Here is a 23,141-nt window from a genome sequence, read left to right as displayed (position 1 = left end):
AATGCAGGAGACATGGGTTCAATCCATGGTCCAAGAAGATCTCCTGGAGAAGGAAACAGCAACCTACTCCAGTATTCTTGCCTGGGAAACCCCATGGATGGAGGAGCCTGACAGTGCTACAGTCTATAGACTTGCAAAGAGTTAGACACCACTTAGTGGCTGAGCAACAACAAAAATTATGTTAATAACAAGTGTAATAGATACTCAGAATTTATTACCTTCTAATTATTTACTACATTTTACTTGCATTCGTGCTCTTGAAGTCATTTGCATTTATTGTATCTGTATAATGGAAAGACTATATGGGTGTGCACTCTTCTGTATCCTATGTTCAGTGACATTAGTAACTTGAAATTGGCTACGGTGGAGTATTTACACCACAGAAATCAGCAAAGGCTAGAGATCAGCTACGCTTCCCCCAAGAGAATTAACTATGAAACATTTACCAACACACCAGAGCCCTTCAATGTGATCCACTGGGATCTGGTGTTTCTAGAAACTCTGTGACATGGTCACATGGTTCTAAGTCACTTATGGGAAGGGACACCAAATCTTCTAAGAGAAACTCAACACTGAGAAGAGGAAGGGTGGGATGTTCTAGGACTGTGCTTGGGTGATATCACCCCCACTCTGCCTTGATCTCAGTCATACTGGGAACCCAGATGGGTCTGCCTCTTAACCACAGAGCTGTGGGTAAGAGGTGGAACCTCAGAGTTTGAACGTGGGGCTCCCTCACGGGAAAGACACTTGGAAACAAACCCAGACACCTTACCGTGTCCTGAGGATCCCGTTCCTGCCTTGCTGACCACCCCTCACTCTGCCCTCACTCACAGAGCATCAGCCACACTGGCCACCAAGGCTTTCCAGACCACTCCTGCTCTTTCCCATGTTGTCCCAAGTTGCTTTCATCTGTCCTGGTTGCTGAATCTCCTCCACCTGAGATATGGTTATTGTTGTTCAGTTGCTCAGTCATGTCCAACTCTTTATGATCCTATGGACTGCAGCACACCAGGCTTCCCTGTCCTTCACTATCTCCCGGAGTTTGCTCAAGCTCATGTCCGTTGAGTCGGTGATGCCATCCAACCGTCTCATCCTCTGTCACCCCTTTCTCCTCCTGCCCTCAGTCTTTCCCAGCATCAGGGTTTTCTTTTCCAATGAGTTGGCTCTTCACATCAGGTGGCCAAAGTATTGGATCTTCAGCTTCAGCATCAGTCCTTCCAATGAATATTCAAGGTTGATTTACTTTAGGATTGACTGGTTTGATCTCCTTACAGTCCAAGGGACTCTCAAGAGTCTTCTCCAACACCACATGTTATTGAAAACATCAATATGGGTGATTCTCTGTTATTCCTTAGGTCTTAATGTTCAATGCTCCCTCCTCTGAGAAGTAGGTCCCAGCTGCTACATTTAAAGTGGTTCCTTTCTCTGTCCCTCAAACCCAACCATCACTTCATTCCTTTAATTGTTGGTATCATAATCTGTGATTATTTTCTCTCTTGGTTTGTTTACTTGTGCTCTTGGTGGCTCAGATGGCAAAGAATCTGTCTGCAATGTGGGAGACCTGGGTTTGATCCCTGGGTCAGGAAGATCCCCTGGAGAAGGGAATGGCAACCCGCTCCAGTATTCTTGCTTGGAGAATTCCATGGGCAGAGAAGCCTAGTGGGTTACGGTCCATGGGGTCACAAACACTAGGACATGACTGAGTGACTAACACTTTCACTTTGTTTTCTTGGTAAATGTGTGTCTCTCCCTGGACAGGAAGCTCTCTGAGGGCAGAACCAGGTGTGATTGACTCACCTTTGCATCCTCACGGCCCAACACTGCACCTGGCTAGTGGGAGGTTGTCTGTTCCTGCTCGGGTTGCGTGATTAGAATAGGAATGAGTCAGTTGCCCTCCAGCCCCTTTCCTTTGATAATCCTGAGTCCAAATGAGGGAAGAGCCAAAATAAAGAAGAGAAAAATGACAAAAGGTGGTCTGCCTTGAGGCTGAGTCAGGCCCCAGAGGTCTGGTTAGGTGGAGTCACCTGTGCAGCAGATGGCAGTCTGTGGGTATTGATGGGGGCGGGTAGTTTGCTCATTTGGTGTGATTAAGGCTCATGCAGGGTCCCAGCAGCCTGAGCTGGCTCTGGTCTCCTGAAAGGAGAAGAGATGGGAGGCTGGAGGAAGGTAAGAAGGCAAGTGGCAAAAAAAAAAAAAAAAGAAGGCAAGTGGCCATTGCCACTCAGAATGGCTCATGGAAAGGACTCCCTGCTCTGGGCCCCTCTCTCAGGGAAGATACCCTGTCTTCCCCTAGCTGTAGTTCTCCTGTGGGGTGGGGGGTGCATGGGGCTGAGGAGACACACTGGCCTGCAGTTTGAAGCCCCTTCTCTAGAGCTTGTCTTTGCTGGGGCCCTGAGATGGCTTCTAGGCAGGCACCAACCTCTTCCCAAGGTTCACAGCAGGGGTGTGGACGGCACTTGGGTGTGTGGACTGCATCGTTCCCACAGAAAGGGAACATCGAGGAGGTGGGCTGGGACCCACAAAAGCTGAGAGTGGGCCTGCATGAGGGGCTCCGGAGCCCCTGGGAGGAGCGGCCGGGGGCTGGAGCCTGCGCGGTGGGCTGTGGGACTCTCTTAGCTCCTCAGGGGGAACCTCTGCTTCTGCCCAGCTTCCCACAGGCAAGCGTCCCAAAGTCTGCGTCACCAACCAGCCGTGGCCAGGTGAGTCTCTGTGGGTGAACCTGTCAGGGCCCGGAAGGGACTTGCCCTGGGAAATGGGTGGCGAGTTACCCCATGCACCCATGGGACCTGCTCTTCCTGAAGCCCCAGAGGAGGGATTCGCACCCACTCCCCACCTCCTCAAACCCCCTGGGTGGCAAGAACTAGGGTGTCCCCAGTGAGCGGCCCCAGAGGAAGGGAGTGGGGTGAGGGCACGGGGAGGGGACACGGCGGGGTTGCCTGCCCCCGCTTCCTTCTACCTTTGTCCTCTCCTCCTTCCCTCCCCACTGGCCGCCTGCCCTCTGAGAGCAGAGCGGGGGCTTGGGGAGCAGGGAGGGGGACCCTGGACAGGGCAGGGGTGTAGCAAGGGAAAAGGAGGGAATTCCTGACCAGAGGACTGGAGGCTGGGCATTCGGGGGACAGGCTGGATGGGCGTTCTCTCTGAGGCAGCCCCCAGATCAGGCACAAAAAGCTGGCTTCTGCTTGTGAGTGTGAGCGGTGAGCATCATCAGGGAGGCCCCTTGTGCCTTTTGCAGCAAGCTTTGGGGGAAACCCCGTGTGGACGTGAGCTCGTGTGGCTCAGACATCAGGATCAGAAGGACTTGGGTTTGAATTCTGGCCCTGATTCATTCTTCTTATGTGTGACCTTTTTTATAATCGCAATGTCTTTTATTTTTTTTTTAATGCCATACAGTATATATAATTATACATATATTTATAAATTCACATGTAAATTTATAAATATAAATTTATATAATGTAAATACATATAAATTTTTAAATAAGTGTATGATATAAATTTTATAAACATAAAATTTATATATATAGACATCTATGTATATATTTATATAATATATATTTCTATTAGTATATATATTTAATTTTATGAGCAGCTCATACAGCTCAGTATTAGGAAAACAAGCAACCCAATCAAAAAATGGGCAGAAGACCTAAACAGACATTTGTCCAAAGAAGACATACAGATTGCCAATAAATACCTGAAAAGATGCTATGGGTGACTTTGAACAAATGACTTTGCTTCTCCATCTTCCTCAGCCTGCTTCCTTCGCTGTGAAATCCCTTTCCTCTCTTCTTCATGTCAATCATGTCCTTCAACACTCTTCGAGGATGGCTGTTTTCAGTAGTTTTTCATAGATCTCTTTGTAGCCCTTTTTTCTGTCCTTACTATTAGCTCAGATCCCAAGAACTGGTCATTTTTGTTTCTGTTTTTTTTTCAAAAAGCAAAGGCCAGCTTTGTCAACAAGTAAATATGAGCAAGCTTTGTCACCGAGCCATGTTACCTGTTAGAGCTCTTAGTGACAGCCGTGACTGGTAGGTAAACACACGGGTACATTGAGGATGGGGATGTTAATGTAAGTTCTTCATTGTTGATCACCCTTTTACAACCACTGGAAAGATACGGCTCAGTATGTTTGGGCTATATACTCTGTGGTGATTACACCACCAAAGTGATTTCCCAGGCCCAAGTCTGATGGTGTTCTCAGTCACTCAAACATTCCCAGTGACCACCATTGCCCAGAGGGCCAAGCCTACACTTGGGAAGCAAAGCCACCGCTAATGTGGCCCAGACATACACCTCGGCAGCTTCACTGCCTGCCTCCCCAACCCTCTCCTTCTTTTGCCCACATGCAAGCCCCGGAGGAATGGATTTACCGCCTCCTGAACTCATCATGCGCCATCATGTTTCCAAGCCTCTACACACATCGTTCTTTGTTTTTCTGGAGAATTTCTATGCATTCAAACCCCAGCACGACTGCATCTCCGTTCCCCCAGGCGGAGCTCTGGTTCGCTTCTTGCTCATGGGTAGAGAGCTTTACATGCCCCTATGAATGTACTTAGGGCTTCCCTGGTGGCTCAGTGATACGGAATCTGTATGCAATGCAGGAGACGTGGGTTTGATCCCTGGGTTAGGAAGATCCCCTAGAGAAGGAAATGGCAACCCATTCCATATTCTTGCCTAGGGAATCGCATGGACAGCGAGCCTGGCAGGCTACAGTCCATGGGGTCGCAGAGTCAGACATGACTGAGCGACTAAACCGTCACCACCATTAATGTACTTACAGGGTCTGGTGAATATTGAGGCTTCTGGCAACACCAGTGACCTGGGAATGAAATGCCCAAGGTGTGGCTAGCATTCTGTTTATCTTTGTATCCCCAGAACCCAGCAACAGTGATTGGCAAGCACTAGGAACTTCAGCAGGTAAATGAATATAGACCCATTTTCATGTGCTTTGTGTTATTTTCCCAAGAAAAGCAATTACTAGTGTGGATTCTGGACTCAACCACCTCTGAATGCAAATCTCAGTTCTGTCACTTGTGAATGAATTTAGCCAGGTTGTTGAATGTCTCAGCTGCTTCAGCTAATAAATGGGTAACAATATTAACCTTAAAGGGATGTTGGGAAGATTAAATATGAAAGTAAGCTACTTAGCAGTGCCAGGCACAAATAACCATCCAATGAAGGATGACTGTAATAATTAGACCAAAGTGCCCATGTTCTCATGACAGACCCCTTTATGTGGAGCTGCACGTGGCTATGAGACAACCATCTTGGAACAGAGATGCTATTGGTACAGAATTAATCCATTTAAGAGTCAGACCATTAACCTTGATCCTGATGGCGCTGTGCCCAGCCTGATTGCATTTGAAGATCAGAGAGAAGACTCAAGTGGGTCAGTTGTCTAGAGGAGCAAGAAAAACCATTTAAACCAGGTAGCAGATCAGTGAATTATACCCTTCATTACATTTCGTATTGACAAGTCCATTGTTTCCTTGCTGTTGGCCTTCATGTCTGTCCTTGGTGATTATCCATAAATGTAACTGTTTGCATTTTCCAAATATGTTTGAATTTCACAAGTCATATATTTCCCGGACAAAAGCCAAAATGGAATCAACCCAGTCTTTGAAAAAGCAGCTGATGAAGGCATAATCCACACCTTTAATTAACATTGAGGATTGAAACTGAGTACACAGAGGGAAAATGAATGAATTGCTTAATTTTGTCTTTCTTCTACTTCACCTAGTCTCTCTTTACCCAAAACATCCATGCCCCTGTATGACATATTTTTCTAAAGGTTTTATTACGAATGCATAGTTTTTTCATCAACTGCAGATTTTATTTGTGCTTAGAAAGCGTTCAGTTATTACCCTCAAGGAAAGTTAAGAGACTGCCCAGGTACTCACTAAGCCAGCATTCAAGGTGATCAATTCAAGCGTCTCGAGGTTGCTGCCCTTAACTTAAGCAGCTTGGCCTGGCCACTTGGCTCAAGCTGCCAAGGAAATAAACCAGGACCCTTGAGGGTGTTTCATGCTGGAGCTGTATTTGCAAATCTGGTTTGGGAGAGGTTTTCAACAAAGGTTCCATCCTCTGCTCTTGCTGCGCTGGGCTGGTTCAGTGCAAGAGGGCGACCAGAAGCTTCTGGAAGTCCCCAGAGGTGTCTGAGCGAACCATGTCAGAGAGAGACTTCTGGTACTTCTCTTGGAATCTGGCTTTTATCCCCTGAAGATCCACCTGTAAGAGAGATGATAGCCAATGGGATGTTTATAGTGTTTTCACCACAAACACAGGCAGCCACTGTTCTGAGCACATTATTCTCACTTGCTCATTTATGCCTCAGAGCAGCCCTTGGAATTGGAGTTATTATTCTTCCTATTTTGTAGCTGAGAAAAAGAAAGCTGAGTTCAGCTCCCCAAAGGTGGCAGAGGTGTCTGTGTGTCTGTGTGTATGTTCCAGTACAGCTTGGTTTATGGACACTAAAACTTGAATTTCATATGAATTTATGTGTTACAAAAATATTATTTTTCCTTTGAGGTTTTTATACAGTTACTTTAAAATAATCACATTCTGATAATAGAGCTGTATAAAAATGAATGGTGAGCCTGATTAAACTTGCAGGCCACACTCTGCTGACTCTTAGTATAAAGTTAAGAAAATTGTCACCACAGTTTGAAATGAAGGCCTTTTTTTTTTTTGGTCTCTTATGCCCTGATCAGCAAGGATATTAGTGCCAAACAACAAAATTCAAATCATCATCAATTTGTAGGACTTAATTTTGAATCTACAATTGACCCTTGACAATACAGGAATTAGGAACACTGACTCCCAGGCAGTCTAGAATCTGTGTTGCTACCTCTGCCTCAAAAATGAAAGAATTGGTCAATGACTCATACAAGGGCGGGAAACTGAAACAGTTTGAATAGAATCAGGCCCCAAACCTTAGTTCTTCTGATGCTACACATTGTGATCTCTGAGGGAACACAAGGGCCTCCCTGGTGGTGCGGTGGTGAAGGATCAGCCTGCCAATGCAGGAGACCTGGGTTCCATCCTTGAGTTGGGAAGGCTCCCTGGAGAAGGAAATGACAAGCTACTCCAGTATTCTTGCCTGGGAAATCCCCTGGACAGAGGAGCCTGGCGGGCTACAGGCCATGGGGTCACAAAAGAATTAGACAACACTTAGTGACAAAATAACAAGGAAATACAAACTTTTCCTCACACTTAGTTAATTTAAAGATCCGTAAAATGAGAACACAGGTACTATTATTTATTGAAAAAAATCTGCATATGGGGGCACCCACACCGTTCAAATCTGTGTTGTTCAAGGATCAATTGAAAAACTTGAAAAGGTGCCAACTAGGTGCTGGAGGTGGAGAAAGGACTTAAGAAACACGAATAAAAAGGAGATAATAGTTGTGCCATGGAAGATATAATTTCAGATAGAACACAGGGAGTCTCATAAAAGAAGCACAGAGCTCTCTTTAACCAGGAATTTTTTGGGGTTTTGTTTGCAATTTTGTTTGTTATCATTATTGTTTTTAAATTAGACTATATCTTGCTTTCTAGTGTTTGTTCAGTCGCTCAGTCATGTTGACTCTTTGTGACTCCATAGACTGTAGCCCACCAGGCTCTGTCCATGGAATTCTGCAGGCAAGAATATTGGAGTGGGCTGCCATTTTGCTCCTCCAGGGGGTTCTCCCGACCCAGGGATCAAACCTGCATCTCTCGCATCTCCTACATTGGCAGGCAGATTCTTTACCATAAGCGCCACCTGGGAAGGGCTTTCTAGAGAGAGCCACAAACCATTGCTCAGGTTTCTGGTTCTTTTTTTCTCCTACCCCAATTAGAGGGCCCAACAGGAGACAGAAAGGTGAGCAGGAGAGGGTAGTAGAGTAAGGAATTGTTGGAAGTGGATGGTGTGCAAGAGATCAGCAGGTGGCCGGTGTCCCCTGCTCCCTTGGCTGGCAGGCTGCTTGGCTGGGGGAGAGGGGTGAGTGCAGGGACGGGATGGGGCTCTCCTGGGCCCCGTTCTAGTATCAGGCAGCTTTGGGGGACTAGGGGATCTGGTCAATATAACTGTTTGGGCCCAAAGCATTCAGAGGGAATGGTCCCCATGTGGAGATGACCCAGGGCCTGTGGTCAGCCCTGAGCTAGGATAGAGCATGTTGGAATAAACACTCCATGCATGCTGGAGTGAACATGGCACCCTGAGGATCACTTGGAGAGCTCCAACCCCTGGGGTCTTTGGCATCCTCACTGGCCTTTGTCACCAACCTGCTCCTAGGAGTGTCCCAGGATCTCCAGAGACTCTGACTGGGCTTGAGATACCAAGAGACAGAGAGACAGAGAAGGCAGAGACGTAGAGAGATTAGGGAAAGAGAGAGACTCAGAGCAGCCAAAACAAAGTGAAGAGGGCGGCAGAGAGACTGGGGGAGGGAGCGAGGAGGAGGAAAGGACAGGGGCTTTAGGAGAGAAAAGGAAATATGAATCAATCGTGGAGGAGGAGAGAGGGAGGAGAAATTCCAGGAATAGAAATAAAAACGAAAGAACGGTCGTGTTGCTAAGTTATGTTTCAAAACAGTGTCAGATGTTAAGTATTATTTGTCAGAAATATGGGGACCAGAATTTGGGTTGGTATCTCTTCCCCCTCATTTAACACGTTTTTGAGGGAAGATGTCAGTGGTTTTCAAGTTCCACTTCACTCTCCAAGGTTTCTCTGCTGTGGATGAAACGCCACTTCCCCTCTCCTCGGTAATTCCTCCTCTCTGTGGCCCTGTATTCCGAATCTGAGTCTTGACAGTTGTTTCCAAACTTTTTTGGCTATTCCTCTCCCTGGGCCTTTGTTATGCTCAGGTATTCTCAGAGCGGGGTGATAATGCTCCCAAAAGGGGCAAAATTGGTTCTTAGAGGATGAAAAAAATCTGAATGTTTTAATGTAAATGTAACTATGTATATACATAAGGAACCTAAACAGATATACAGTGTATGCCATGTTAACATTTCTTGGAGGGGAATAAGGATTAGGAAAAAATGAGGTCTAAAAAGGCTCCCTCGTGCGGGGATCACTAATTTTAAAAAGATTGGGAAACCTTGTCTTGTACTGACGTGGTTTTTGTGCAGAATTGTGCTTCGGGGGTGTGTTTAAGGAAATAAAGGCCTAACTCAGGAGTCTGGAAAGGACTTGCTAAGTCTCCCCTGCTGGGTGACCAGTCTGTTGCCAAGTGAAAGTGTTAGTCGCTCAGTCGTGTCCAACCCTTTGCAACTCCTGGACTGTAGCCCACCAGACTCCTCTGTCCATGGAATTCTCCAGGCAAGAATACTGGAGTGGGTAGGCATTGCCTTCTCCAGGGGATCTTCCTGTCCCAGGGATTGAACCAGGGTCTCCCACGTGGCAGACAGATTGTTTACCATCTGAGCCACCAGGGAAGCCCTTAAAAATGAGCTTCGCTACCCAGACCAGCCCCTCCAGGTTCCTTCCACGCACCACCCCAAGCTCGCTGGAGGCACCGATGGCAGAAATAGAAGCTGCCGACTTCCCTGGGGGTCCAGTGGTCAAGACTCTGCATTTCCACTGCAGGTGGCATGGGTTTGATCCCTGGTCCAGAAACTAAGATCTCATATGCCCCGCAGTGCAGGAAAACAATGATGAAAAAAGGAAAAGACATAGAAGCCGCTCTCGTTATTGTATTTTTATAAAAAGAAACCTACTGGAGCCCAGCACAATGTCCTCCACAAAGTCTGCGGAAGCAAGGGCCGTCTCTGTAGATAGACCCTTAATAAAAATGACCTGTTGATGACATCCGTGGTGGCAAAACAAGAAGGTGGAGCCAAATGCGTCTTACCTCAGCCCGGGTCACAATGATGTCAATGAGGGTCTCCTCGTTGGTCCCTGCACCCTTCATGGACTTGTACAGACGGTCAGCAAAGTAGCCCTGGAGGTCCCGGGCACTCCTCACTGCGCAGGACAGAGGGAAAGAGAGCATGAGGCGGTCACGTTTTGTTCAAGAACAGAGACACGCTGGGGAGGAGCAGAGCTGGCTGCCCTTGGAGCGGATGGAATCATGACCTTTGAAAGGCGCAGACTTCACACTCTTGGTAAAGGATCTGGAAGATTCCCCCAGGGTCAGGGCACCCGACTCTTCAACCAAGACCCCTTCAGACACATAAGAACCTCTCCTATTCCCTGAAGACCCTGGGGAGGAGGAGGAGCGTTGTGGGCACCCTCAGGCTCTCCCTGCAATTTTCACAATTCTCACCAGCAGAAATGCCTTCTCATCTTTAAGAGAAATCTCTGATGCCAGAGTCAGGTCTAGAAGGGAAACACAGTGGTGGTTTAGTCTCTAAGTCATGTCCGACTCTTGTGATTCCATGGACTATAGCCTGCCAGGCTCCTCTGTCCATGGGATTTTCCAGGCAAGAATACCAGAGAGGGTTGCCATTCCCTTCTCCAGGGGATCTTCCTGACCCAGGGATCAAACTCAGGTCTCCTGCATTGCAGGTGGATTCTTTACCGACTGAGCCACCAGGGAAGCCCGCGATGGGGAACACAGACTGGCCGGCAACCTCTCCATAATAAAACTTGATAATCTTGAAGACTGATTCAGTTGCACTGTGATCCTCTGACCTGCCGTGCTAGGCAAACTTCCTTCCCTTCGTTTTTCATCACTGGGTTTTAGATGTGAGCTTCATCTCTGAATCTTTTCTGAAATCCCCACACCCTTCATCGTGTGTGGTCTGGAATGTGGGCTTGATGAAATATTTAGTCCTGTCTACACAGCATCTTCCTGTGATGCTGCTAATTGCTCTTTTCGAGCCCTGCCCCAGTCAGAAATGAATGAAGTATGATCTAGTCCACAAATGAACAAAGTATGGTCTCTATTCACCCATCAGGGAATGGGGTGTACCTCTGCTCCTAGGGATAAATCTTGGTTTGTCCCCCCTCCTCCCAGGTTCATAGGAGTCTAACACTTTGGGGGAATGAACTCTTTTCTGTTTATGTTGTTGATGTTTTGCCTTGAACAATGAACATTTTTGATGTTCAGTTCAGTCGCTCGGTTGTGTCCAACTCTGCGACCCCATGAATCGCAGCACGCCAGGCCTCCCTGTCCATCACCAACTCCCGAGTCTACCCAAACTCATGTCCATCGACTCGGTGATGCCATCCAGCCATCTCATCCTCTGTCGTCCCCTTCTCCTCCTGCCCCCAATCCCTCCCAGCATCCGGGCCTTTTCCAATGAGTCAACTCTTCGCATGAGGTGGCCAAAGTATTGGAGTTTCAGCTTCAGCATCAGTCCTTCCAATGAACACCCAGGACTGATCTCCTTTAGGATGGACTGGTTGGATCTCCTTGCAGTTCAAGGGACTCTCAAGAGTCTTCTCCAACACCACAGTTCAAAAGCATCAATTTTTGATGTTAGGGATAAGTAATAAGTAATAAATGCAGCACAAGTGTGGAATGCGCATCCTTACCATGTCCTGTAATGAGAACTCTTGTTTTCTAGGTAATTGACAATGGGATTGATGCTTATAAGCCAGAGGGAGGAACAGAACTAGGAAAGCAGAGTCTAGCTTGGGGGTCTGTCTCCTTATTTTTTAGGTCATGTGGTGGCCACCAGAGTGTCAGTGGAGAAGCCCAGACCCAGGCGTCTGAATCCACAAGCTGCTGAATTGGTGGTGGTTTTGGGGGTGAACCTGGCAATTTGAGGAGCAGCGTATCTGAGACTCACTGTGGCATCCCCCTCCCAGGCATTCTGAGCTGGTGACCTCACAAGATTTTCCTGAGGACCCTCTGCCACGCATTTATATTAATTGATGTTGAAATAATCATCTGCCTGGTGTCAATGTGTTCTGAGCCTACACTGGTGGTGACTTCTCCCTTGAATTCCTTCTTCCTGATACTTTGGGGAGAAAATTCCCAACTTTGCTGCTGTGTACAGGTTATACCTGGTGAACGAGCCCTGCTGTTCACAGCTGCAGGAATGCCCCAAAAGTTTGGATGAGGCTAGCTTGGGAAGATTTCCCAGACGGCTCAGTGGTAAAGAACCTGCCTGCAAAGCAGGAGTCACAGGAGGTGTGGGTTCGATCCCTACATCGGGAAGATTCCTCGGAGGAGTACATGGCAACCCACTCTAGTATTCTTGCCTAGAGAATCCCATAGACAGAGGAGCCTGGTGGGTTGCAGTCCATAGGGTCACGCAGAGTCAGACACGACTAAAGCAATTTAGCATGCATGCTCACACAGCTCAGGAGGATATGGGAATAAAACTGTTTGTGGCTGTGGGTGCAGGGCAGCCATATGCCCTGCTGTGTCCCCTGCTCCTCTGGGCATGCAGAGCAGGGATTCTCAAACTCCAGGGAAAGTAAGACAACCACACGGGGAGCTTGTAAAGGTGTGGCTTTGGGCTGAATTCCTGCAAGTTCTAAGTGGGAGACCTGGACTGGGACTCTGAAAACTGCATTTTCACATCTCCTTCCCCCAGGTGGTTCTGATGCAGGGTGTCGTCAGACCCCACTTTGAGAACAGCTGTTCCAGAGACTGTGAGCAGTGGGAAACATTTGGTCTCATAAACACCTCCTCCTCAATTTTAACTTCACACTGGCATCTTTACAAGTTAGGCAGGAGCAGGGTGGGGAAGTATCTAGAGAATTTAGTTATGGAATCATGTTCCACTCTCTTCGTGGTTCATTTTCAAGGTCTTTTCTGATCTCTTTCTTATTTGCTGACGGGGGAGTCCACCTAACTACTGCATTTCACGGTCCCCCAGCTGTCGGGATGGGCCCTTTCCTTCCTCTCTACATGCTTCGCTCTAATTGCTCTTATCTGTGAGCATTTGTGCTTATGCATGTGTGCCCAGTCGTGTCTGACTCTTTGCAATCCTATGGACTGTAGTCTGCCAGGCTTCTCTGTCCACGGGGAGTTTCCAGGCAAGAATACTGGAAGGGGTTGCCATTTCCTTCTCCAGGGGAATCTTCCTGACCCAGGGATCAAACTCGCATCTCTTGTGTCTCCTGCTTTGCAGGTGGATTCTTTACCTGCTAAGCCATCAGAGAAGCCCATTTTTATCTTTACTATAGCTCAGTCCATTGATTTGTGTGTATTTGTCATAACCTTGATGCTTCTTAAGAAGAGGAACTGGACCTATTTCCCTCTGATTCCCATGCCTGGCACAACCCCTGGCCCAGGCAGGTGCTAAGTAAATGTTACAAACTTGAATGGTTTTATTACCATTAATACTTAGTATCAATAAAGATTGATATTAAACTTCTGACTGAATTCTGGTGTTTTCCTAATTCTTTACAACTGCAAGTACAGAAAGGATTTGGAGCCTTGTAGCTGGGCCATGAGTAGATCTCTCTGTTTACTTGAGACACTCATCCTTAAAATCCTAAGGACAGTCATCTGTGTGTATCCATAGTGGAACAGGAGCAACATTAAGGATGCTCAGGCCTCTGTGTTGGATCACAACAGCAGAGCTGCTAGTTTGAATGCAAAATGTTGATGGATTAAAAAAATAATCAATTGCTGACATTGCTCCCAAAAGTCCCATTAAAAAAAAAAAAGCAAAACAAAAGAGTTTGGCAGCAAGAGGACATTTTTTAGCTTCCAGGGGCTGCTTTTTTGGTTCTTCCTCTTCTTCTGGGGATATTCTCTCCATTTCTTGTGCCATTTGGGATGCTGCCCTGGCCTCCGCGCCACTGGAGTGTGGACAATGGACAATGCCTTCCTTCCAGGACTTGCAGACATGAGAAAGGAGCCTGCCAGTCACAGCCCAGTACCCATCTCTCTGCTATTTCCTGCCTTGCGGGCAACGCCTGGAGAGAAGGGCCTGGCGTTTGCTTGGCATGGCCATGATCTGGTCTCCTCCCCCTTGCTTTCTAAACAGACCTCATTCATTCCAATGCTGAAGGGAAACAAATGGAAAAGGTCACCCTCGAGCCATCAGGCGCCTGCGAAAACTTGTTCACGGATCAGAACCTGAGTGTTTTCTAGTGTGTGTCCTGTGAGCCCATGCGGCCCTAAGGCTAGACAGTGGTCCCAGGCTGTTGATGGTTGTTGCTGGGGACCCACAGTCCCAGTGGGACCATAGTGGATGCTGTGGTGTGCCCCAAAGCTTCTGTCTTCAGGACCCTGGCACTCAGGCAGTGTTACATGCTGGCTGCTCACAGCTGAGCAGCTTCTCAGGAGGGAGGGAGTGACTGGGTCGTACGCATTACGAGTCAAAGCAGGTAGGTGGCTTCCCCGAGGCTGCACGTGCCCCGTGGGTGCAGCCAGGCAGCTGCTTGGTGTGGGGTGCGAAGGCCTGGGACCCTTGCCTCCACTTCAGACATCCTGACTTCAGGGCTTCCTGGGGACCAGAGAAGTTCCAGTTGCAGCTGCATCACACCCATTCTCTCCCTTCCCAAGGCTGCTTAGATGTGTTGTGGTTCCCAGACTATTACCTGAAGTCTTCCTGAACGCAAACCTCTGTCTCTGAGTGTGGTTCCAGGGAGCCTTACTGAAGTCAGGGGTTCTCTGGCTTTACTTACCGAGTGTTAAGTAGGCCTTCTGCAGGTCTCCTGATGTTTCTGCCTCAATGGCCTCTTCGATGTCTTTGCCGATGAGCTGGATAGAGAAAGTCTTGCTGTTAGTCCAGCTTTTGCTCTTGGCCGTGGTGCACTGGAGGCTTGTTCCTCCATGAAAAGACTCACCCAGATTTGGTCATGCAACGACCAAGGAAACTTTGAAACTCCCAGCTGGCCTCATCCCTTGCAGGGCTGGGGGTGGTACTCCCCCACCATTCGAGTGGGGGCTCTCATGGCTGTGGGAGATATGACCCCTAATGGACGTGACCCCAGGCAGGACCACTCCCTCAGTCTCAGTTTCCTCCTCCGTAAGAATCAGGGAGTGGAAGAAAAATAAATACCGAAATAACATTCTTTGTGTTTCTATAGTACATGAGTTTCCTATGTGTTTATAAAAACTCTTTCCACTTCCAGTTTTTCAGGAGGCTGTGGTTATAATCATCTCCTCCATTGTAAACTGAGACCGGGAGCTCAGGCGGCTACAGTCTGGGCGACATAGGTAGAGGCTGTCAAGTTCGCGGCAAGGACTTGGTCTAATGTTTCTGATACGATGGGGCTACGTGGGCTAGGAGCAGGGTGGGGGACGTGTAGGGGGGCTGACCATGTCAAATGCCAATTTCCCTCCCTCTGGGGAGACTCCGAATGATCTTACATTCACTCCCAGCTCGCCTATCATTCTGCTAGCATTACATGTTAGGTTTCCTTCCAAATATTTATAGAAGCTGAAGTTTAGAGTAAATTGTGACCACACTTAGCACAAGTACTGCCTGGTCCAAGCTCAGGGCAGGCATGTAAAGAGAAAGGAGAACCTTCAGGTTTGGGAAATGCAGTTAAGCATTAGAAACACTGAAACTTCTTTCCTAGAAATTATCTTTTGAGGATATGACACAACTGTGAGTCTATAAATAACTGGGGCCTTTGAGGACACACCAGCAGAGCTTATTCTGAAAATCCTGGTAAACAACATATTCTTTGTGGTGGGAGCACACTGGATGCAGGGGAGGAGGGTCTGAATTTAATGAACCCGTCGCTTGATCGCCTCATCATAGTTGGCCCATCTAGAGGTCTGGTGTGGAGTGGACCTAGATAAGATGGGAGTTGGGTTGGGGGGCTTTCAGTCCTGTCCCTTTCTTAGCTGTCCTCAGTTGTTTAGGGGTTGGATGCGGGAGCTAGTATTTCAGAAGAAACCGCTCTCACTTTCCCATGAACAGCGTTCTTGTTCTGTTGAAGGAGGTTGTGTTACAAAAGGAGATTGTATTCACACAGGTCTGTGTTTACTTAAAAAAAAAAAAATCCTCACACTAAACCACTTTCTGTTTTTATTGTTAATACTGGGCCAAAACAGTGTTTTTAAATTTTCTATAGCATCTCAGTCTACACAACAGATAAAAGCAGGAAAGCAGAGCTGTTCTAGGGAGGTGGGGGAGGGGTTCCTGACCCCAGCCCTAGACGCCAGGTTCCCATTCTCTGAGTCTCATCGCTGCCCATCTCCAGGGGGCGCTATTTATGAGCTACAAGGAGATGGCATTGTCCTTTCTTCTCTGCCTGTCTCTTGACCCTATCCCCTCCTGATAGCTCCCAAAGCACCTCCAGAGGCTCCACTGAACACAAATGGAAAACAATCCACTGGCCCAAGGTACTAGGACTCTCCTTTGCAAATGGCATGCTTCCCACTGGAACACTTAATTCTTAGGGGGCTCTTTGGACAAAACCCGGTTTTGTGATCTCAGTACAAAAACACATTGCCAGGGTGGATTCCAGACAAGCCTCAGAGGCTTCTAGTTTACCAGGTAGCATTGTCTGTGGAGAGATTATTAGAAGAATAGGGGAGATGTTTTTTTCTTTTAAAACCGGTGCCCCTGATTGACCACATGCCCACAGCACAATCATAGGCACTCTGGTTTTAATTATAAAAGTTAAGGGGCTAAAAGCTCTGGAATGGGCTTAGAAAAACTTTGGAAAGGGAGGGGAGAAGTGATGAGGGGTGCGGTGGGAAGGAAGTGACCTGGGGCTGAGGGTGTGTGTACCTACAATTTATACTGAGCCCTGTTTGGCCACGTCATAACTCTATAAGCCTCTCATGCTTGGTAGACTTGTGAAGAGTAATAACTTTTCACGATGCAGCACAGTTGGGAAGCTTTGTTGTTTGGGCTGGGATTTCTGACAGCGTCAGCAGTTAAGATTCAAGTTTAGAGGACAAATCAAGGGCAAAGTTTTTGTGCCAAAAATTAAAATTCAACTCTATGCCAGCACAACCTATGTCACATAATAGACTTCAATGATCTGACTCTAGCATATTAGTGCTTTTAGCCAGAGACCATGGGAAAATTTATGGAGCCAAGTTCCCAAGATCATGGTCATGGTGAACCCTCAAAATCAGTGATAAAGATGAAGAAGAATGATGTTCCAGCAAGGTTTTTTGGAATAGGCAAATAGGTATTAATAGCATTTTAAATCTGGTTTCATGTAAAGAATCCTCAGATCAGTAGATTATCTTCTTTTCCATCTGAGTTTCAGCTGGTTTTTGATGCTATTGGTTCACACAGGGAGACGCCTACTAACTGCTAATGTTAGCTGAGCACCTACTGCATGCCAAGCACTAAATGCTTTAAATCTGTTATTCATTTAATCCTTACTGACTCTGTGAAGCAGGTACATTATTATCCCTATTTTACAGTTGGGGAAATTGAGGCACAGAGCCCTTAGTAATTTGTCCAGGGTCATACAGCTAGTAGCCTAGAGCAGACTTCTTAAACTTTAACATGCTTCAGGATCTAGAAGATTTATTAAAACACAGATTGTAGGACCCCAACCTCAGGGAATCTGATTCAGCTGATCCAGGGTGGGGATTAAGAATTCTTGTTTTAAGTATGTTCTCAAGTGATACTGATTCAGCTGATTCAGGATTAACTTTAAGAACAATTGGCTTAGGGAGTGTCCTTAGATCGTCAGTAACTCACGTGTACACACACGTGCACACACACGTGTATGTGTGTTTCTATAGTGATGCCCAATGACAACCACCCCCAGAAACTCCATCCATGGCCCCTATCTAATGGGAAGAGGCTCTAGGTCATGGAGAAGGCTTCCAGCTCAGGCTACTTAGCTCCAAGCCCAAAGGCCAGGGGAGCTCAGGGTGAGCTGCCTTTGATCAGGACTCTGGGCACGATTTGAAAGCAGAGGGCCCTAAAGGCTTATATACAGTAATGATAAAATTCCAAAGCTTTCTTGTCTTTTCATCTGCTGGCAACACGTCGGAAACGCTATTCTGAGTGAGGAGCGGCCAGCTCTAGCCGAGGTAGGAGCTCAGGCTGGGGAATCTTGGAGCTCTCATCCACTTTCTGCTACTGACTTACTGTGTGGTCCTGATAAGTTACAGATGGCTTCTTACTCATAAAAGATTTCCCTTGTCCAGCAGTTGTGGGTAACAATGGCTGTTGAGCCTACATTCGAGTTACAGTATTGTTGTGAAATTGAAATGAGACACAGGGCACAGATGTGCTTTGAATAGTTAAAAACACTCCACAAATAAAAAGTACTAGACCCCCAAATATCTGATATTCCACAAAAGCCTTCTTGGAATTAAAGACTGATTTTCAGGGAGGGACTAACTACTAAGTGCCTTGAAATAACTAACTCACCTTGTTGGCTTAAAATGATCATCAGATTAAAAAATAATTGTATAAAAGCAATTTGTACACATCTTTTCAGGAACGTATCTCTGAGGTATTATTGTATCTGTCTCAGGCACTGTCTAGCCAATTGTCAATTGGAATAAAAATAAGGGCAAACATTTGTATGCTTACTACAAGCCAGATACTGTCCTGAGCCTTTTATATTCATCTTATTTAACTCTTAAAATAATCCCATGAGGTTGGAAAGATGATGTTCAGGCTCTCTTTTCACAAATGAGGATGGAGATATCTGTTCACTTGTTACAGTAAAACCAGGATTTGAACCTGGGCCCTCTGACTCTAGGGCTTTGCTCCTAAACTTGACCTGCTGTCCTAGCCTCTGCTGCAAAGTGGGGTTTCCCAGCCTCAGCACTGCACTGGGGCCGAATGGGTGCCTGTTGTGGGGAGCTGTCTTGTTCATTGTGAGATGTTTAATAGCATCCCTGGTCTTGACCCTCTAGATGCCAATAGCACTGCTCCCCCTAACACACCTAGTTATGACATATTTCCAGACATGATCGAATAATCCCTTGTGTGTGCTTGTGTGTGTGTGTGCTCAGTCCTGTCCAACTCTCTGTGACCCTAGGACTGTAGTCTACCAGGCTGGCTCCTCTGTCCATGGGATTCGCTAGGCAAGAATATTGGAGTGTGTTGCTATGCCCTCCTCCAGGGAATCTTCCCAACCCAGGGATCAAACCTGAGTCTCTGTCTCCCGCATTGGCAGGCAGATTCTTTACCACTGCGCCACCTGGGAAGCCCCAAGTATCCCTTAGGGTTTGCAAAATTATCTGTGGTTGAGAACTACTGTTATAAAAGACACCCCCCACCCCTGCTCCCACCGCTCAGTTCCGTATCCCAGATCTCGGCTTCTTTTAAAAATAACTTGAGACTCTGTTAGTGTGTGAACTCCTTGCCTTAGTGCTGAATCACTTACAGTTTGGTAGGCTTGAAAGGTGGCTCGTAACTGCTTGTGGCTTCTCTTGGCCAGGAGTTCATTGAAGGCAAGCTCTTCAGTGCCCCAGCGGCCTTCCCCTGCCTAGAGGACCGAGTGCAAACATTTTGAAAACAACTTTTGCAAAAAGACCAAATATACACAGCTGTGACCAGGCCTCACTCACAGGAAACAATAAAACATACACTGAAGAGAAGTCAAATTGATTGACCTAATGCTTTCAATTTCTAACCCACAAGTATACCTCACCTATCTATTTATATTATTTATACATCCCCTTGCTCCAAAATGGATCTGAGGTGGTTAACCCCAGAGTAAAAGAATAGAATAAGCAATTCTTTTAGGTTCACGAAGACAGTATAGATGAAAAATACTTTCAAGATTATACTTATTTCCCAAGTAATTCCAATTCACATAAAAGAAAGACATAATTGTTGAAAATCGTGTTAAATGAAAGAAAAGCATTTGCAGAGACTGGCACGCCCGCACACTTACGTCATACAGCTCTTTGGCATCCTGCCCAGCTAGGTCTTTGTCCACATTGTCTCCCTCATCACGATTAGCCTCGAAAAATCAACACGTTGTTATTAACTTGAGTTCCTGCTTGACCACAGAAAACAAAAAAGGGAAAGTCCTCGAGAAGGGGTGGTTTCAGAGCGGTAGCCTGAAAATTAGACTCAGCCTGGCAAAGTGGCAGCACTGCTCTTTGCTGCCATCTTTTGGGCACAACTGATAAACAGAGTAGCTTCTGTGACAGCACATTTTTTCCTTTTTTTTTTTTTTTTTTGTAGAAACCAGGGTCACTCACAAACCCGTCTGACCTCTAAGAAACCTCATGATGTCCCCTAGAATGAATCTGCTGGTCAGCTATCCATTTTCCTTCCAAAATATCAAGTTGCACCTCTCAGGGTCCCCGTTCTGAAGAACCCGGATGTTGGTCATGGAAGGTCTTGGAGGTCTCACATAAGCCCTTGGTGGCAGGCGGAATTCTAAGGTGACCCCGATGGCCCACCCTCTTGTCTGATCCCCTCCCTTTGAGTGTGGGCGAGGCCTGCAAACATGGTGAGGTATCACCCCTGCGATCGTGTTATGTTTATGTGGCACCAGGGATGTCTGCAGATGTAATTAAGGTCCCTAATCAGTTGTCCTGGGTAGGTCTGAGCCAATCAGGTGAGCTCTGAGAGGTCAGAGATGGAAGAAGTCAGAGAGATGAGCTCACACTGGTCTGGAAGAAACCATATAGCCGTGCTCTGAACCCTCTCTGGGGCCACGTAACAAGGGACTGTGTAGCCTCTAGGAACTGAGGGTCTTTTTAGTTGACAGCTAGCAAGAAAACAGGAACATCAGTCTTACAGCCACAGAGAACTGAAATCTGAAAATGACCAGTGAGCTTAGGAGAGGACCCCAGGCCTCACAGGAGATGGTAGCCCTTGATTCCAGCCCATTGAGACCCTGAGCCAAGGACTCAACTAACCTGTAACAGGAGCCCTGGCCCATGGAAACTGCTAGATCATAGATCCGTGTTGTTGCTAAGTCTGCAGTAGTTTGTTATGCAGCAGAAGAGCATTTATGTAGTCTTCCTGCTATAGCTCAAGCTTACTCTGTGTTCTCTGCTATCGATCTCTCCACGTGGAGAGTAATCAGAGGAAACACACAAAGCTCAGAAAGATGGGTGTGTCAGTGAGAGGTCAGAGGCCATCTGGCTGGAGGCCCGGGGGCTGCTTCCTCGCAGGGACAGTTCTGAAAACCCTGCTTTCCTGGCCAAGCGGTTCCTACAGGCTTAGACTCAGGGTGAAGCCTGGAAGTTAATTGTATCATGAAAAGGACCCTATTTGGGGTCAGATGAGTTGGCTCTTGCTCCCGGGCTATGTCTTACTGTGTATATACCTAGAGGTTCCTTACTGGCAAAGTGAAATGGCAATGCTTAATGAGATGACTCACTAACAGAAAGGGATTGTAGACTGCAAATGACAAGGCAGATTGTTACGAGGGGGGAAATCTCCACTGAATAATTTCAGAAGAGCTGGATGGACAGAAGACAGGTTGGTGGTTCATCCATAGCAGTTTAATAAGAGAAGGAAATGTTTATTATCTACATTGCCTTTTACATCATGGTTGCCTGTTGCCAAGGGCTATTTCTCAAGATCATAAAGCATCTTTACTCTTACCTGTAGCAGGGAGACCAGAATTCCTTTTAGGCTTCCACTTGTATCACCTTTGACATCTGATTCAAGGCTCTTGTTAAACACTTTAGGGGAAGAAGAAAGGAGGAGAGGAAGCAGATTTAGCTTCCCAGAGGTAGTTTGCAAGAAGCATTCTTTATCTAAAGTCAGAACAAAAGGTCACTTACACCTTTGGTAGGCCTCTTTAATGGCAATGATTTCCTAGGAAAGATAATAAAAAAAAAAATCAATACTTCAGAGCAGGGTTCATCGATAAGATAGGCAGACACCAGCCAAGATAAGAGGCAGAGCCTGTTTCTGGACACAGGATGCCTTCATGACTTCCTCCAAAGGGGGCAGTCCCTGAAGGTCAAGGTCCAAGCCTAGAGCAAGTCAGCAAGTCCCTGGCTATGTGGAGATAAGGGGTTTCCCTGGTGTCTCAGGTGGTAAAGAATCTGCCTGCAGTGTGGGAGAGTTCAATCTCTGGGTCGGGAAGATCCCCTGGAGAAGGGAATGGCTACCCACTGCAGTATTCTTGCCTGGGAAATCCCACAGACAGAAGAGCTGTTGGGTCACAGTCCATGGGGTCACAAAGAGTCGGACACAACTGAGCAACTAACACACATACACATCCTTAGTTAAAAGAGAAAGCATTACAGCTAAGCTGATTTAGTTTTTAAAGATTCCTCGATGTGGATCACTTTTAAAGTCTTTATTGAATTTGTTACCATACTGTTTCTGTTTTATGTTTTAGTTTCTTGGCCATGAAGATCTTAGCTCCCCACCCAGGAATCGAACCCACACACCCTACACTGGAAGGCGGTCTTAACCACTGGACCACCAGGGAAGTCCCTAAGCTAACATAGTCATTCACTGCCTTCTTGCTCCATCTCACTCCCCGTCTTCCCCCCAGGGAGCCAGATTTAGAAATTCTGAGCATATTTTCCCTTTGCATTTGTACATATATGTTTGTGCTACTGAAAATATATAGAATTGTTTTGTGTATGTGTTTAAAAACTGGAATACTGTATGTATTTGTTCAATTTATTTTTTTCACTCAGTAATATGTCTTTAAGGTCCAGCTATGCTTACGCACAATTAGTCACCTAGCATTTTTTTTTTTTTTTTAAATGGAGACAAAATGTTCCATCCTACAGTAAGCCCCAGTTTATTTAGCCAGCCTCTGACTGATGGACATTTAGGCTGTTTCCAATTTTTCTCTACTTCAAACAAGGCTGCACTTAGTCAACAATTCGCTATGTACTACAGTGCAAGTCTCTCCCTAGGGTGTGTGCTGGGAAGGACTGCCTTACACATGCCACCCTGATAAAACGAGTGTCATAATAAAGTGAACTACATGAATCTTTTGGTTTCCCAGTACATGCAAAAGTTACATTGATGTATATGTACGGTTGAGTCCTTTTGCTATCTACCTGAAACTATCCCAACATTGTTAATCAGCTATAATGCAATATAAAATAAAAGGTTAAAAAAATAAAAAGAAAAAAGTTATGCTGACACTCTACTATAGTCTAATAAGTGTGCAATAGTGTCTGAAAAAACAATGCACATACCTTAATTTAAAAATACTTTATTGCTAAAAAATGCTAGCCATCATCTGAGCCTTCAGCGAGTCATCGTCTTTCTGCCAGGGGAGGGTTTGAAATATTGTGAGAATTGCCAAAATAGGACACAGAGACAAGAAGTGAGCAAACGCTGTTGGAAAAATTATGCTGATAGACCTGCTCCAAGAAGCATTGGTGCACACACTCAGTTTGTAAAAATGCAATAAAGTGAAGT

General features: G+C 46.4%; 1 protein-coding gene across 2 annotated transcripts in view; it reads right to left on the bottom strand.

The window, feature by feature from the left end:
• Positions 1 to 5,631: 5,631 nt before the first annotated feature.
• Positions 5,632 to 23,141, bottom strand: part of ANXA13 (annexin A13) — a 55,033-nt gene continuing 37,523 nt past the window's right edge. For both annotated transcript variants that reach the window (XM_061123252.1, XM_061123254.1), the window contains 7 exons: positions 21,530 to 21,563; positions 21,348 to 21,427; positions 19,675 to 19,743; positions 19,162 to 19,263; positions 14,518 to 14,593; positions 9,833 to 9,945; positions 5,632 to 6,227 (listed from right to left, as the gene is read on the bottom strand). In XM_061123252.1, coding sequence (XP_060979235.1) covers positions 6,108 to 6,227; positions 9,833 to 9,945; positions 14,518 to 14,593; positions 19,162 to 19,263; positions 19,675 to 19,743; positions 21,348 to 21,427; positions 21,530 to 21,563 — 594 coding nt within the window. In that variant the 3' untranslated portion in view covers positions 5,632 to 6,107. The remainder of the gene's footprint in view (positions 6,228 to 9,832; positions 9,946 to 14,517; positions 14,594 to 19,161; positions 19,264 to 19,674; positions 19,744 to 21,347; positions 21,428 to 21,529; positions 21,564 to 23,141) is intronic.

The sequence above is a fragment of the Dama dama genome, chromosome 21 (genome assembly GCF_033118175.1).
Source record: "Dama dama isolate Ldn47 chromosome 21, ASM3311817v1, whole genome shotgun sequence".
Lineage (NCBI taxonomy): Eukaryota > Metazoa > Chordata > Mammalia > Artiodactyla > Cervidae > Dama > Dama dama.
Note: the sequence above shows the minus strand (reverse complement) of the source record. Positions and strands in the feature narration are given on the sequence as shown.